The sequence below is a fragment of the Triturus cristatus genome, chromosome 9 (genome assembly GCF_964204655.1).
Source record: "Triturus cristatus chromosome 9, aTriCri1.1, whole genome shotgun sequence".
In the NCBI taxonomy this organism is placed as follows: domain Eukaryota; kingdom Metazoa; phylum Chordata; class Amphibia; order Caudata; family Salamandridae; genus Triturus; species Triturus cristatus.
The window spans coordinates 270,839,708-270,856,838 of record NC_140592.1 but is presented as its reverse complement, the minus strand read 5'-3'; the positions used below and the strand labels follow the sequence as shown (position 1 = coordinate 270,856,838).

Genomic DNA, 17,131 nt, shown 5'->3' with positions numbered 1-17,131 from the left:
CCTGGTTTCTGTCACGTTGAGGCATAGGTAGGTGGGGAGTACACTGTAGAAATCCGATAGGATGTATGAGAGGATATGGAGGGGCGTATGAATTGGGACTACGTCTCCCAGAATGCCAAAGGGTGTACTTCCTTTCTTTCCTGGTCATCCTCTGTACATAAGCTCCACGCTCCCGCATTCAGGTGCTTGTCACCTGGATTCAAACGTATGCTGTGAGCGGTTGCCGGAACTCCTATTGTTCAATTCTTCACCTGTTGCATGAGGCTGCCTGTAGGCGAAAGGAGCTGCAACAAACAAGTTTCTGTTGGTGTATACGCTGGAGCGCGACCGCGCTTCCGCCCTTTTCTCCCGGCAAGAAGATCCCTGAAAACGCGCAAGTCTACGAGAACCTTTTTTAGGTCTCGCCTGGCGAACGCAGCGCGAAGCGCTGTCGCCAGCGAGATCTATTGTTGCTGACTTGCCTCGGAAGTGGGACAGGATGTGCACGCGCAGGCTCTTGGCGGATTTGAGTTGGTGTACGCGCACGTGCACACACGCGATGTGCACATCTCCTGTCCCGCTTCCGATAACATGCCAGCCCCGTTGGAGGCTCCGTATGGGCTATTGTTGGCGCAAAGTGTACTTTTGCAATTCTGAGCAACAATAGGCCACACGGAGCCCCCCCAGCCCTTCTTCACTCACCGGGCTGCTCTTCGGGGGGGGGGGGGGGGGGGGGGGTGCTCCTCCTCGCGGCTGCAGCACTTCTGTTGCGGGGCTTCCCTGCACTCCTGGGAGCCCCGCGCTGCTGTGGTCATCCTCGGCCACCGCATTCTTCACCTGGGCCCCCTCCTGGGACCCGGGGCTTCTCTTCACTCCGGCCGCCACCGCGGGGCTCTCCCTTCAACATGGGAGCCCCGCGTTAGCACACAACACCGGTTTCTGTTTTTGCCGGAGCAGGCCCCGCCCACGTCCCGGGCAAGGGCACCTGACTTCCTGCTTCAAGACTAGTTTAAGAGTGGGGTGCTGCCAGGCTGACAGCTAGCATGGGTGAGCAGGGTAGGATTTATCTTTGAACCTTTACCCCCAAAGCTTGTCCGTGCGTGCGAGTGGCCTCTCCCTTATTCCGTTTTGCATAATTGCCGAAAACCTCAGCCGCCCGCTCTCGAATTGCTGGTAACGATCCCTTCTTCGCAGGAGTGACTGTATGAGAGGACACCCCTGTTGCCCCGATATAGGGGCGTTTGAAGCCCTAAGGGATAACAGTAGGTCAAACCCAACACTCAGTTGTCTCATGCAAACCCCAATTAGTTACTTTTTTGTTTCTCGTGCTCCTTAACATTGTTTAGCGCGTAACACACTGTAATTGTGTCTTGCGAAAACGTATTCACTCATTAATAAACGTCTACATTTATACATCAAAGATTACAACAAAATGAAAGCTAAAAATCAAACCCAGGTCTGCGTTCCCAGGAGAGCGAGGCTATTAGAGTAATAGGTAATGCATCGCTTTCCACGCTGAAGCTCGTACATTTGTTCAAGTGCCCCGAGGCAGAAAAATGATAGCAGCGGCCAGACACTGGAAAGCACCCCTTTTAAGCAACTCAATTAATCAGCTAAATAGGCAATGAATTTTAATATCTCAATGACTGTCAGCGTATCCACGTTGGCCCACTGCATGCTGGAAACTGGATGCAATGAGCAAACCATCTGTCCAGTAGAACAAGTGCCAGGCTTGCTTTCAGCCATTGGTTTCTCCAGCTTGCACATACACGTTGGATATTACACAAGCTTTCCACAATTGTGCATAAACCACCATTGTCCAGTGTATTTTTCTGCTTAACATGTAATCATGTTGAGTACTCTCTGAACATGAAGACAAAGGTTATGCTGTGTATTCAGATGGTTTGAGGTCGAGCCTGGGCAGTGCATGCGCTGCTCCGCGGGGCGTGCTATATTCAAGTATGGACTTGAAGCTCCGCCCATTCTGCGCCCATAGTTTTCAAAGGCTTGTGTCACTGTCCTTTGTAAATGCTGGTTTCTGATTAGTTCAAATAAACTTTTTTTTATTACAGGCAGAAACAAAAATTAAGAAATGTTTTAAAAAAGAAACAGTTAATAAAATATGGTTTGAGGAGTTCTCTGTTATAGATACTTTCACTAATGTAGACAATATGAATGACCACCAAAAGATATTTTATGAAACTGTGGAGGATTATTTGAAGCTGTCCTCTTTGTAACTGATAGAAAGTCAATCACGTTGTCTCTCATATGACCCAGAATACTAGGCTTGTAGACAAATTGCTCAAGTGAATTACGTTCCCACTACTGAGATATCTATTTTTTCTTTTGAAACACTTTATTTTTCCAATATCGCATGGAAGTGACAGAACATTGCAATAAAGTACAATAGAGAAAAAAAGAAAACAAAACAAATAAATCATCAATTCTAGCAGTTCCTGACAGTGTTAATACCAAATGAGAGTCCGTGACGCAAACGGCCAAATCATTATGCAAACCCAGTAGTACAGCCATCCCCCAAAAGTTGCCGTGCCCTAGCAGAGAATACGAATAAGCATGCACATTTTCCCTGCCAGCGAGCACATTATGTAAGGAATAGTGCTCTAACCAAGGAGAGCAGTTGTTACTTTCAGCACCCAAACCAACCCCATAGTCCATCCACTCCCGCCCATCCTCCCCTCGTCCCGCCACTGGAGTACTCTACCGTCAGCGCCCCCCCCAAACCGACCCCACCCCACCTCCCAACACCTCCATTTGCAGTTATCCATGATTGAGGTGTACCACTAAACGTTCTAAAAGTAACCTCTCAACCCACACCCTCAGGCACTATACCATTATCTGGCTGAGAGTTGGGGGCCTGCTTAAGCTTTTCCAAATAGGCTCTCAGAGGACCCCATATATCCTTGGGTCGGGAAGTCAGAGGCATTAAACTGGAATATATCTCCGAATTAGTATTGCAGTATACTAAACTCCTTAGCCAACTCTGTAGGCTGGGAACTGCCTTCCTGCCTCAATGGATGGCGACTTCCCTTTTCGCTAGGAGGAGTCCCAATGCAGCAAATTTCCTAACCTTCAGGGGGATCTGTACTGTGTATCCCAACAGCGCGATTTCGGGGAGTGGCGCCAGTGGCAGTTCTATCATCCTCCCCAAGGTGTAGTGGATCGCCTTCCAATAGGGCTGCAGATGGGGGCAGGACCATGCCAAGTGGAAAAAATCTGCATGCGGGGTCGCGCATCTCGCACAGCTATGCGGCCTGCTGGTGTCTATCCTGTGTGCCATGGCCGGTGTAAAGTATGCCCGCCGCAGAAACCTGAAATGCAGCAACTTATGGCGGCTATTAAGTGAAACGTCCTTAGTGACCTCGAAACATTTTTGCCATTGCTCATCAGTTATAGTGTGACCCGTGTCCACTTCCCACGCCTCCCTCACCCTGGAGTCGTCAACCGGCAATGCTTTAGCGGCGGCCTTATACATTTTGGAGATGAGGCGCGCACCATTCTGGGACCCCAACACCAAGTCAAGCGGGGGGAAGGATTCGGGCTCAATCGGGTATGCAGGAAGCGCCGCCCGCAGCGCCGACTTCAATCGGCTCAATAGAAACCGAATCATGAAATCGCACTCCGTGAACCTGGGGTCCTCCTCTAGCGAAAATATGTGACCCCCGGGGAAGAAATCGCCCACCGTCACGATATCCAGTGCGGCCAGTGTGCGTTGCACCAGTTTTTCCCCGGTAATGGGGAGCCATCTAGCATTGGGAAAGGGCAACGCAGACGAGTATAGGTGCGCTGCACCCGTACGCTTTCGCAATTTATGCCACGCCCAAGAGGTTGTGGACACAGTCTGTATGTCCTGCCTGTCCCTCAGGAAGCCACTCGGGAGGACCTCGCATAACCGGCCAGGGAGCACCAGATCCGCCTCAGGGCGTAAATATGGGATACGGGCGTCCGGGTGGAACCATGCCGACTCATAGCGACACTGTGCCACCAAATAGTATAGCTGAAAGTCCGGGACATTGAACCCACCTCTCTCGTACGGCAAAGTAAGCGTTGACCAGCAGCGTATGCGCGGCCTCCTGTCCCCCCATATCAAACGTATCAGGGGTGCGCGTAACCTACGAAAAAAATGGTCCGCAAGGGGGATCGGAATGTTGTTGAACAAGTATAAAAATTTCGGTAGGACCACCATTTTCAAAATGGCCACCCGGCCCGCAAGTGAAAGGGGCAGACGCAGCCACCTCGTAACCTGTTCCTCCAGGCCTGCAACGGCCCGCCCATAATTCAGTCGAATGATATGCGCGGGGTCTAAATGGATGTGTATACCCAGGTATTTCACCGAATCGACACACCACTCCAGAGGAAATTTGCAGTCCAACCTGGCCGTGCCCGCCGTAAGCGGGAATATGGTCGATTTATGCCAATTGATCCCCAGACCGGAAAAGCCGCCAAAACGAATAATTTCGTGAATGAGGGGCGGCAGGTTGACGCGTGGCTCCCGTACGTATAGAATAGTGTCGTCCGCATAGAGGGAGGCAAGGAGCGGGCCAGAGGCAAACTGAATACCTCTATGTAGATGGCGTTCCTGGAGGTGCCTGACCAACGGGTCCATGGCCAGAATTAACAGAAGTGGGGACAAGGGGCATCCCTGTCTGGTCCCCCTGTATAGATGAAACGGGCGGGACAGAGAGCCATTTATGCGAAGTCTGGCCGATGGTTGGCTGTAGAGCAAGGAGACCGTGGCGATGAAACCAAGAGGCATCCCCATACGTCTCATCACCTCCACGAGAAATGGACATTCCAAAGAATCAAACGCCTTTTCCGCGTCCAACAAGACAGCAGCCGCTGGGATGTCAGGTTGTATTCTATGTAGGACCGCAAAAAGTGTGCGGAGATTCAAGGATGTCGAACGATGGGGGACAAAGCCAGACTGCATTGGTGAAATAATGTACTCCATCAGCTGTGACAGCCTATTGGCAAGCGCCTTAGCCAGGATTTTGTAGTCTAGATTTAATAAAGACAGCGGCCGGTAGGAGCCACATAGTGTGTGGTCTTTGCCCGGCTTTGGGAGCAGTATGATAACAGCCTCGCGTAATGTGGAGGGGAGGCATTGCTTCTCAAAGGCCTCTGCGTAAACCTCCAGTAGCTGAGGTGCCAGCACGTCCTTGAACTCTTTGTAAAAGTCCCCCGTAAAGCCATCTAGGCCCGGGGCAGAAGTGCCCCGCAGGGTATCTATGGCGTGTTCAACGTCGGTTAGAGTTCTGGAATTAGCCATAAACTCCAGCATGTCTTTCTCCAAATACACCAGAGCGACCTCGTCAAGATACGCCGTCTGGGCTGTGCCGTCCGGTTCCGCCCTGGACGAGTACAGCTTGGTGTAGTAGTCCAGGAACTCATCCCGAATCGCGGCCGTCGAGGTAAGAGAAGCCCCCGACGCAGACTGTAGCACTGTGATGAAAGCGCTGTTGTACGGTGGTCGCAGCATTTGTGCCAAAACCCTGCCAGGGCGACCCCCCTCCCCGTACCTGCGCGCTGTGTGATATTTACCCAGGTATAATATTTCCCTATCGGCAGCATCTTTGTATTCAACCAAAAGGGCCAGTCTCGCCGCCTGGAGCTCCCCGGAGGGGTCACATGCAAGGCGGCAGTCTAACTGGGAAATGTCGCGTTCAATACGGGAAAGAGTGTGCCTGAGGTCTCTGAGTACCCCAGCCCGCTTGGATATGCATACCCCCCGTAGAGTGGCCTTGAACCCCTCCCACAGGACCGCCGCGGACTCGACCGAACCCGTGTTGTTATCAAAATAATCCTCTATGGCCTCCCGAATCTCTGACTTGAACACTTCGTCCTGCAGGGCTTTGCCCGGAAACCGCCACCGCCTCTCATACCCCTCCGGACACGGGATCAACAGCCGCAAAGTTACAGGCGAGTGGTCGGAGTACGTGCTGGGGAGCGTGGTGAGGGAAGCAAACCAATCCACAAGTCCGGGCGAGATCAGCCAGTAGTCTAATCTGGTCCAGGTACCGTGCGGACTAGAGTAATGAGTGTACTTGGTAAGGGTGGGGTTGTGATGTCGCCAAATATCCAGTAGGGCGTATTGGGTACAGAGCTCTTTCAGGGCCCGTCGTGCCCGCGGCTTAGGGTCCGGGGCTCTAGAGGTGCTGTCTAGCACAGGGCAAAGTGTAAGATTGAAATCACCCCCCACTATGAGTGCCTGGGGGTCATGCCTAGCCAACCGGGTATTTAGATCATGGAAGAATTCCGGGGCGTCCACATTGGGGGCATATACATTAACCAGAGTGACCCTATAGCCGTGCAGCTGACCTGTGACCAGTACATACCTCCCCAAAGGATCCCGGGTTATGTCAATAGGAGTGAAGGCGACCCTCCTGTGTATCATTATTGCTGTGCCTCTGGCATAGTTGCTATAGTTGGCAAAATATCTATGTGTGCCCCAACTGGAGCCAAAGCGAGCCGGATCTGTGGGAAGAAGGTGTGTTTCCTGCAGGAATGCTATGTCGACCGCATGCCGGAGCAGGTAATGTATCACCTGCCGTCTTTTACGTGTGTTATTGAGGCCCCTCACATTCCAAGACATCAGGGTGATGGCTGAAGGGCCCAGAGTATTACCTAACCGTGTCATCGAAACCCAACGTGTGATGTGTACTGTCAGGATTGCGCTGTAACTGTAACTTCCAAGACAATGCTAACCTAAAACAAGCAAAACAATATACGCCAAATGTGTACCTTTCCCCTACCCACCACCCCCCCACCCAGCCACCTGTAAACCCCAAGGCGGCCCTCCCTCTGCAAGCTAATCCACCCAGCCATCCTATTGATCACCAGGATCCACTACCTGGGCCTCGAAGTAGAATGCACAAACTCCGCGGTTACACCTAGGGGGGGTGGCACCCGAAAACTCACCGAACAGTTGAAACATCATACTTAACAAACCCAATTAAGAACCGGGTATTGTGATAACATTGCAATTTCCCCGAAATAAATCAACCTGAGATACAATATGACAAATTGCATGCAGCATCAACCCGCGCCGGAATTTGAAAATAGGTCCGCACTGGCATCCGAGCCGCTGTGGGGCGGGGAGGCTGTCACACTCCCCGCAGCGTTCTGTGTGGCTCGAGTCTTGTACGTGCGGCAGAACTCCTGAGCCTCCGCTGGAGAGTCAAATATGCGTGATCTACCACCCACATCCACCCTGAGCCTAGCAGGATATAGCATGCCATAGCGGAGTCCCAGATTGCGCAACGCAGCTTTGACTCCCTGAAACTTCCGACGCGCCTCCTGAACCATTGGCGTGAAATCTGGATAAAATGACAGTTTGGAACCTTGCCACTCCACTGACCCACGTTCTCGGGCCAAGCGAAGCGCGGTGTCCCGGTCTCTGAAGTTCAGGAGCCGCGCAACAATCAGCCTGGGGGGAAGGCCAGGATTAGGTCTGGGGCCCAGTGATCTGTGGGCTCTTTCCACCACAAAGCCAGCGGTGAAGGGCTCGCTGCCGAACAAGTCCGTGAGAAGCTTTTCCACAAACAAGTCCATGCGGCCAGTTGACGTTGTCTCCGGGACCCCCATTATGCGAATGTTGTTGCGGCGTCCGCGCGCCTCCAAATCCTCATTCTTAATGGCAACCTCCTTGAGCAGGCGCTCAGCCCGTTCCAGCCGCTTCAGTGACTGAGCTGTCCCGTCCTCTAGATCGGAAACCCGGGCCTCCGCCACATCCATACGCCGCTCCTGCGCTTGCACTTTGGCGCCCAAGTTGGCGATGGTCTGATCTAGGGTATCAAAACGTGAGTCCAGTGCCTTAAAACCCGCTTTCATTTCAAGGAGCAGAGCGGCCACGGAAGCCCCGGAGGAGTCGGGTGGAGCTCCCACCGGCACCGCGTCCGCCATGCCCGCGGGGAGTGAGGCCGCACCGCCAGCCACCTTTTCAAAGGGGAGGGTCCTCTGCCGGGGGTCTTTTCGTCCCATCCCGTGGGGGCCCAAGCAGCGCAGGACACTTACCCAGCCCCCACGTGGGTGTATGTATGTTGTGCTGTAGTCCCAATCAGAGCTCCCTCAGGATAACAGGAAGGCCCTGGAACGATGCCAGCGCTGGAGGGCGCAGTCCGCGGCGCACGTGCAGCCGTGGAGCGCACACCCCGGAGGGGCAGTGCACCCCCGCTCAGGAAAGCAAACTGTGGGCCCAGGCGCGCGGCCTCAGTACTGGCCAGGAGAGGCGCCACGCCGCACTCTCTCACTCCAAGTCGGCTCCTGGAAGGTATCTCCACACAGCAGGACGAGTTGCGCGGGGTCTCTGCAGCTCTTTAGTAGGCCCACCGGGCGCCGCATGCTACTCCGGGGAGCGGAGCGCTAGGAGGGCGCGCCCCCGCCCCCACCGTGACCGCCAGCGCGACAGGCCCGCGATCCCCCCCGCCGGACCCGCCCAGCGGGCCCTGTCCCCGCGCACAGCGAGCAGACACGGGGAGGGACCACCAGCCCAACCACCTCCCGCAGCCCCGGTATGTACTGGGCAGAAAGCGCAGCCCCCGCTGCCCTACTCACCGGGTGCGCTCCCAGCCGTCCCAGGGTGCCATCTGCCGGTCCGCCGAGTCGCTCCTCGCGGGGCTTCTCAAGTGCCGCGATCCACTGCGGCGGTCCCCCGGGCTCCGCCGCCGCTCGGCGCCACAGCTAGACGAGGGGGGGGGGGGGGGGTCAAGCGCCGACAGGCCGCGCGCCGGCCGCAGTGCCGCTTCCGCAGTCTGGTTCGCGGTCTGCAGCCCCAGGACGGGGTACGACCATCGGGGAAATTGCCGCTGGGCCCGGTGACTCGTCGGAGCTTCGTTAGCTGGCGGCCATCTTAGCTGCCGGCTCGGCCACGCCCCCCCGGTTTCTGATTAGTTAATAGGCTTGTTAGTCCCTCCTAAGTACCACCTTGTCTTCATTTGTAACCTCCCATGAGGACTGGCCCTTTTACTTCTGTTGTTACACGGTATGTATTTTTCAGTCTGTAAGCACTATTTTCTTTAATGAGTTTCTCCTACTGCAGACGCGACATGCTTTGCTGCAACATTCAGCACTCCATGCGTGCTTTCATTTTCCAAGCAGCCCGGGACAAGGGCGGTCTCTTCTTTGTAATGCAATAGGTCTCGCATTTACAAAAGTTTGATCTATTGGCATTGTAAATGACAATGCTTTTATGTATGTGATAATTATCAACACCGATAAACAAAAGGCATTTCATTTACAATGCCAATAGTTTAAACACTCGCAAATGCGAGACCTATTGCATTGCAAATGCTTGTTTTGTATACGCGCTGGAGCGCTTTACTTTGTGCTTTCCCCGCGGAGGCAAACCAACTCAGTTCATGAACGCTGAAATACAGCTCGAGCCAAATAGGCTTGGATATTTCCTAAGAGCTGTTGAGAGGCTCGGAGTGCTTGTTTTTTATTTATTTTGATTTTCTTCTTCTTTGGCTGCATGCTAACACACGGTGTTTTGTTTTGGATATATTAAAAAATTGGATATTTTTCTAAACAGGTGTGGTGTCCTTTTGTGATGCTTTCACTGTATTACTGTTGATTATGTGCAAATGCTTCACACACTGCCTCTAAGATAAGCCTGTCTACTCATGCCAAGCTACCAAGGGGGCGAGCAGGGGTTATTTTAGAAGGGTATCCCCCTTATCCTGACTAGGAAGAAGGGTCCCTATTTGGACAAAGGTACCTACCTCTGCCAACTAGAGACCCCATTTCTAACACCTGCTCCTACATTCAATTTATGGAGAAGATCACACTCAACTATTTTGTTGAAAATCCTCTTGCCCTCCACAGAAGACACCACGGGCCACAAGACTAAATCCACACTTTGTCCTAGCACTACTAATATGCCTCCTGAAATAATACTATTTGAGAACATGATTTTAAAAGATTGGGAGAAAATTGCAAAACATGCCTCTCCCCTTATGCCTTTATCCTCACCATGATTCTTTCTGGCGAAGACTAAAAACCAGGCTGTTCTCCTCTACTATTGCATTATAAGCTGCCTTGTTCTGGAGTCTTTTAGTTTTTAATGACAGGGAATCTCTGCTTTTTTCACTTATTCATTAAGCCTAAAATGTTACCCAGAGTGCCAACAGAGTTTTTTTCCTCTGAAAGAAAGTTTGGATACATGGAAGATCAAACTAACATAGGCTCTCTCTATATAATATATTAATACAAATATGAGAACTTTTCTTTGCCACTCCACTTTCAAAACCTAAATTAAATGCTACCATCAAGCCTTGGCGGCCTAACAGGGAGTCACTGGTGGAACTAATTTTCTGCCTCTTGGAGAAAGAACATTCAAAAAGCTATGAAGACATCAAAGAGAGGCCACGATTGTCGTGATCTACAAAGCGGGCAAACGGCTGATCTTTGCTCGTCCTACCGCCCGATCTCACTCATAAATGTAGAACCTAAGGTATTGGCTAAGGCCCTGGCAGATAGGCTGCTATCGGTCCTGCCGGATTTGGTGCACGTGGACCAGTCCGGGTTCATGACCCGTAGGAGCACCCGACACATTTATGTCGCCTCTATGGAGTGCTATACATGACAGAGGATGTGGGGGCCACCCAGACAGCATTGAGGGCGCTGGACGCCTCAATGGCTTTTGATAGTATCGAATGGCCCTATCTGTTTATGGTGCTCCGGAGACTGGGATTCGGTCCCGTATTCTGCAGTTGGGTTCGGCTCCTGTACGAACAACCGATGGCGAGGGTGAGAGTGAATGGGGCGGTGTCTAGAGCCTTCCCGCTACGAAGGGGCACCAGGCAGGGGTGTCCTCTATCCCCCCTCCTCTTCGCATTAGCCTTGGAACCGCTGGCGCACTGGATTAGGAGGGTTAGGTCGTTCTGGGGCCTGGCATTGAGCGATGAGTGGGAGGAGCGTATTTCTCTATACGCAGATGACATTGTGTTATACATGGCCAGGCCGTACCATTCAATCGCACAGGCGCTACACCTCTTTGAATTGTTCGGTAGCTATTCGGGCTACACGATCAATTGGGGAAAGTCAGTGATTTTCCCGCTCTCGGGCCCTCCACCGAGAGTCCCGACCCGGTGTCCTGCTTCCATCGCTGTGGACGGATTTAAATATCTGGGAATCTACATTACATGGGTCTCCCTGATGGGTCGGACAGCAATGTTTAAAATGCTCGCATTGCCGTGCTTGCTCTAAATCCTGCAAAACACACCATACCCGATACCAACGGTAGTGTTCAAGAAGATAGCGCAGGATCTACGTGTCCAGCTCTGGGATGGTGGCAGTCCCAGGATATCGTTGCCCAAGCTGACGAGGGGGGTCTTTGATGGGGGGCTAGCCCTTCCGGACGTCAAGCTCTATTACTGGGCCTCCCAGTTGCAGGTGGTAAATGACTGGGTCTACGCGGATCGGTCGGAACCGGCCTACAGATTGGACCGATGGGTAATGCCGAGCGGTATTAGCGAGCCCCTGTTTTATGCCCGTAAACAGGGTAAGGATTGGCCGTCACACACCAGAGTGGTGATTCAATGTTGGAGGGAGGCCAATAAATATGTGGGGTGGTCGGGCTCCCTGACGGGGAGAACCCCTCTATGGCACGGGGACCAGCTGTTGGATGTGACTCGTTTGACGGGGTTTCGGGGCTGGAAACTCATAGGAATTGAATACCTGGGGGACGTTTGGAAGGGAGACGCTCTGCGGTCTTTTCCCCATCTCAAAAAAGAGTATGATTTACATGACTCCCAACATTACCACTACCTAAGCCTCACCCACGCCTTGCGGGCTCACATAAGGCGCAGCACGACCATCCCAGAGTACTCCCCGATGGAGGATAGGCTGCTCCTGGACCCGATGGCTGAAAAACCCACCTCCACAATATACCGCAAACTCATCAATAACATGACGGACCCCCTGGTGACATTGCGAGAGAGATGGGTGGGGGACATAGGTGAACTGGCTGACGAAGACTGGCAGGACGCCCTACAGAGCCCAAGGGAGATTGCAATCCGTTGTAGGTTCCGGTTAGTACAGCTTAAGATTCTTCACCGAGTATATTATCTCCGCGCTCATCTGTACACCTGGGGGAGGAGCCGGTGGGCCTCTGTGCACGGGGATGTGGGGAGGAGGGCACCTTCTATCACACCTTATGGGAGTGCCCGCAGATAGTCCCTTTCTGGACCAAGGTAGTCGACGTAATGACAACAGTGGTGGGCTCAGTGGTCCCGCTGGAGCCCCGATGGCTACTATTAATGATTAGGAGCGACTCTGACTGGACTAGACATAAGGAGATTTGGCTGGCTCTGACGGCGGGGGTGACGAAGAGGAATATCGCGAGGGACTGGGGCTCGCGGACTCCGCCCCAATGGGTATGTGACATAGACTGGTGCCAAAGGGCCAAAGAAACTATCTATAAAGGCAGAGGTTGCACCAAAAAATGGCGAAAGGTATGTGGGCCATGGCGGAAGTACAGGCAGACGGGGGGAGGACTAGGACCTTAACAGCTATTGTTATTTGTCTCACTTGTGCCCTTGAAGGTCGGTCATTGTCCAAAGGATGGGTAATTCACCGCATGTATTGTGCTAAATGTCCTGTATTGTTTGATGGTCCGAGCAATGTTAATAAAAAAAGAGTTATTAAAAAAAAAAAAAGCTAGGAAGACAATAAGTCTAACGGCGTTGATCGGCCGAAAAGTAAACTAAAAGGCAAAAGCTTTTTTCATCCTGAATATTTTTACACTAGTTTGAAAATAATAATGCAATATTTTACTGTTCATGCACCAGGATTCATATTTCACTTTTGCCTTCCTCCAGATAGTGATTTGTTAGAGTTTTCTGGGAACATTTAAATATGGCTGCATTCCTGGATTACAGATTAAAGACGCAGACACAGATAGCCACTTATGGTTCAAAATGTACCAAATGTAGTTGCTTCAAAATAAAGCTTTTATGTTGTCATTCGCCACACCCAAGAACAGATTAGCTGCCACATTCAGCAAATGCATCTAACACGTTTTTCCTATTTTATACTGAAACGTCATAATGAAATAACCTATTACATGTTCCAGAGTAAGCAACTGGCCCTTTAAGATTTGTTTATAAGACTAGCTAACATTTGGCCTATGTTTTTTATTTTGAACTTTACTTGCGTTTTCAAGTATCAACCATATTCTTTAGCTGACCTCTTTGACACAGTCTTTGACATATACAAGCAGGTAAGTAACTGAATCATCCCAATACAACAGGAGTTCACGGGGTAATATGCATCAAGGACACCCTCCACTCTACAAACAATAAAGCCCTTGAGAATAATCACACTATATACCTAGTTCAAGAGGCAACCTCTGACATCCAAGTTTATTGGTAAGGGAGGTTCCTGTTCTGATATCCTTAAGGAAATTAGTTTCCGAAAGGATATTGGAACAGAAACTCTTCTCAGGATTTATTTAATATGTTAATTAGGTTTTATGCAATCAAAACATGACTCCCTACAGCACTAGTACCTTCATAGTAACACACAGTATACCAAAGTGCCTTTACAATATAATCATCAGCAAATTAGCAGACAAATCCCATGTGATCTCATGCGCAAATCTTACTCCTCCACCCTCCTAACCATAGTGCAAAACAGACCCATCATGACCTCACACAACGTGTGTTACTATCGATGCAGTCCCTAACTTTTCTTAGGATTATTCTCACGGTCTTTATTGTTTGTAAAGTAACTCAATTATACCTATTAATGGATTAAGCATGTACCATAGAGAATTTCTTCTCTTAGCAATAATTCATCTTAATGTGAATGTTGACATTCCCCATTGTAGAATGTGTGTGCCTGCTTTGGTACTTGCTTCATGATGGTCTTTTTCCTTATATCTATTTGTAACTTTGTGAGACCAAGCCTTAACTTGCTTAGCTTCTTTCCAAATAAAAAAGACAAAGGGGGGTGAGCCTCAATCTTTTCTTTCATTATGATGAATTTATATCAGTTTAACTGAAGGCGAATGTGCCAAGACATGCAGAGTCTACTACTCCAGGTTACCAACAATTTCCTCGCCGATTGGTCTCAGGTCTACCAAGGGACAGAGTGGTTTAATTGACTGCCATTGTTTGGTTCTGGAATGTTGGTTATTCAGGGAGGTCCACTGTCATTTTTTGGTATGTTGTAATATATCATGCTCTCTCACTTATGCATTATTGGCAGTTTCATGAGCCCCTGCATTTCCGTTTCGATGATCAAAGGCTGAGTTTTAGAGTTTCTTATATTTAATTCTTTAAAAAGGTCAACTATTGGGTCTATTGTCCAGAAAATCCCTAGGTATAGCACAGTAATATCTGCTCTGAGTTTGAAGCCAATTGCAGAGAGAAAGTATACAAAACTGATCATTGGCAGGAGCTGAGGCAACCCACATTTAGTGAAGTGTTTGGGATGTGAAATTGCTTTATGGGAACAACATAACTTCAGGAATAAAGGATACTTGACAGAACCCAAACACCTATACTATTGTGAAGGTCTACCATTTTAGCAAAGGGGAATCTAAAGAAAAGATGTCCAACAGGGAATGTTAATTGGAGAGCACGTCCAGGATGCTTTCATGCATCTGATAATGTGGGTAGGAATGTGGTACCATGCGTTTCTGACACGGTTGTAAGACTATCTGTCTTTCTGATCACAATTTCTGACCTTTGTTGTTAGCATTCCGCTCTAATAGAGCTTTTCCATCATTTTAGTCAGCATAATTTAAGATGAGGATGCCCACAATTTTAAGATTACGCTACACTATGTGATCAGGCCATGCACTCCACATGGTACTTTGACAGTGCTGCAAAGAACGGACACCGTTATTTACATAGGATATAAAAAAATATACATTCAAATGACATCTACATCATGTAGTGTAGTTGGTCTAAAAGCATGCGTGTATTGACAAATGCCTCATGTAAAGTATCAAAAAAAGAAAATCCTGATCAACAGTTTTGCTTACCCTTGCCTCGATGTACTCTATTCGTCTTTCTAGAGCTGTCAATTTTTCATTTAGAGTTGCCAGTCGAGACCGACACGACATATCTAAACAAAGAGAAAATAACAGATAATACTTAATCTGTAGTAATGATGAAATTATTCTACTGAACCTTCAGAATATTACTATAAAGCATTCTTTCTGTTGAACGATATTTAAAATATTTCTTAAATGGAATCTATTATCTTTTACGAATTTTATTTTAACCAAAGTAGTAGATGTCTAAGACCATATCTTGTCAGTAGGAAAATACCTCCCAGTTTTTTGCGATGCATAAAAAATAGAAAGGGACCTAGCTAAGGTAAAGATTGTGTATTTACACATCTATTTTCAGCTTTCAAGTGCTTTCTAGCATCTAGTGCAACTTTAAGGTAAGACCACAGCGTTCTTAAGAAAACAGGCTGTCTCAAGTGGATTGAAAATGAAGTGCTTAGTCACAGAACATTTAATACAAACAATCCTTTATTACGATTATTAATACCAAATACATTTCTGTACAAAACTGTATCTTTATAGAACAGTCAATATACCAGTTTGCCTGTGATGTTAGTGGACACTGTAAAATACCATAAGAGTAAGCAACAAGTCACTGTGTTCTCCACAACAATCCATACTTGAAACATTTTGTCACATTTAGTCGAGCATGGAAGACTCTAAGGAAGACCTGTCTAAAAAGGAATCAGTCCTATTTATCAACAACCGCAATGGACAGCACTCCGCTAGCTCCTCCTCCGGGTCGCCCCAAGGGAAGCTGGTACATGAAGTTCTTGAGTGGTTCACCCCAGTGGGTGCAGTCCTATTTATCACTTTTGCCGGACATTGTACATGCCTCTACTGGAGGTGTGCTTGAATATAGAATGCAGACGAAAGCTACTATAACCAGCAAGATGGCTGAGTGAGTGACCACTCATCTGATGTAATCTTACTTATGGCTGGGTAAAAATGATGTATGTAAATTAATGTAAAAACAACCTAGAAGCCACATTGAAGGAAACCAAATCCTAGAAAAACAGTTTTAAATAAAGGCAATTTTAAAGAACTACAAATAAATCGAAAATGAAAGGAAAAACTTTAAAGGAAAGATAATTTTAAGGAAAAGTTCAAAATCACAACCATGGGTGAAGATTAGGGGTAGTGAGTTTGTTTGGGGTTCAGCCATGGGTGGGGTTTAGGGTGGTGAGTGATTTATAGGGTTTAGGGATGGTTGGACTTTAGGGCTAGTGAGTGTACGTTTCAGTGAGTTTAGGGGGGTGAAGGGTTTTTAGTGTTTGGGAATGGGTGAATTTTAAGGTGGTGTGAAGTTTTAAGGGCTCAGGGATAGATAGTGTTTATATTTCGAAAGGGTTTTAGGGTTCAGGGATAAAAGAGTTTAGGGGTAGTGAGGGATTTTAGTGGTTTGCAGGGTTGGTGAGGGTTTTTTTTAGGGTTCATGGATTAGTGGAGTTTAGGGCTGGTGCAGGATTTTAAGGGATATGGGGTTAGTGGGGTTCATGCTTAGAAAAGGGGTTTCAGGGTTTAGGAATGGGTGGAATTTAGCATAAGCAAGGAGGTTTTAAGTTCAGAGATGGATAGAGTTTAGGATCAGAAAGGGCTTGAAGTGTTCAGGCATGGATGTAGTTTAAGCGTTGGGAGGCATTTTTAGAGGGCAGAGACAGATAGTGTTTATAGGTGGTAAGAGATCAGCAAATAAAATGTATCCAAAGAAATTGCTTGCCAATGTAAAAGATATCAATCCGAAATAATGTGCCCTGACAAAGAACTGAAATAAATACATTTGACAAAAATGTTTTAAAAGGAAGATCTGCAAATATGTCATTTACACCTTAAAAAATAAGTATGCAGAAGCCAATTGTAAAGCAAAAAATTATTTCTACAAAATGTTTTCTATGAAATGGTAGATGCCATTCATCCTGAAAATTTCCATTAAACCATTTGTAAGAAATGGTTTCTCAGTAATGGTATTCCATTAAACTGTTTTTCTATGAAATCCCAAATAACGAGGTAAATAGTGTCAGCAGAGAGAAGGATTTTCCTAAAATACCTAACTAGTTAGTGCTACTTCCTATTCCCCACACCTCCATTTAAGGTGGCAGCAGCCCTTTCAGACAT

The 17,131-nt window shown here is 48.7% G+C and overlaps 1 protein-coding gene across 1 annotated transcript in view; it reads right to left on the bottom strand.

Moving 5' to 3' along the window:
• Nucleotides 1-17,131, bottom strand: part of BRK1 (BRICK1 subunit of SCAR/WAVE actin nucleating complex) — a 102,115-nt gene that overhangs the window by 17,579 nt on the left and 67,405 nt on the right. The window contains exon 2 of the mRNA XM_085624899.1: nucleotides 14,987-15,069. Coding sequence (XP_085481025.1) covers nucleotides 14,987-15,069 — 83 coding nt within the window. The remainder of the gene's footprint in view (nucleotides 1-14,986; nucleotides 15,070-17,131) is intronic.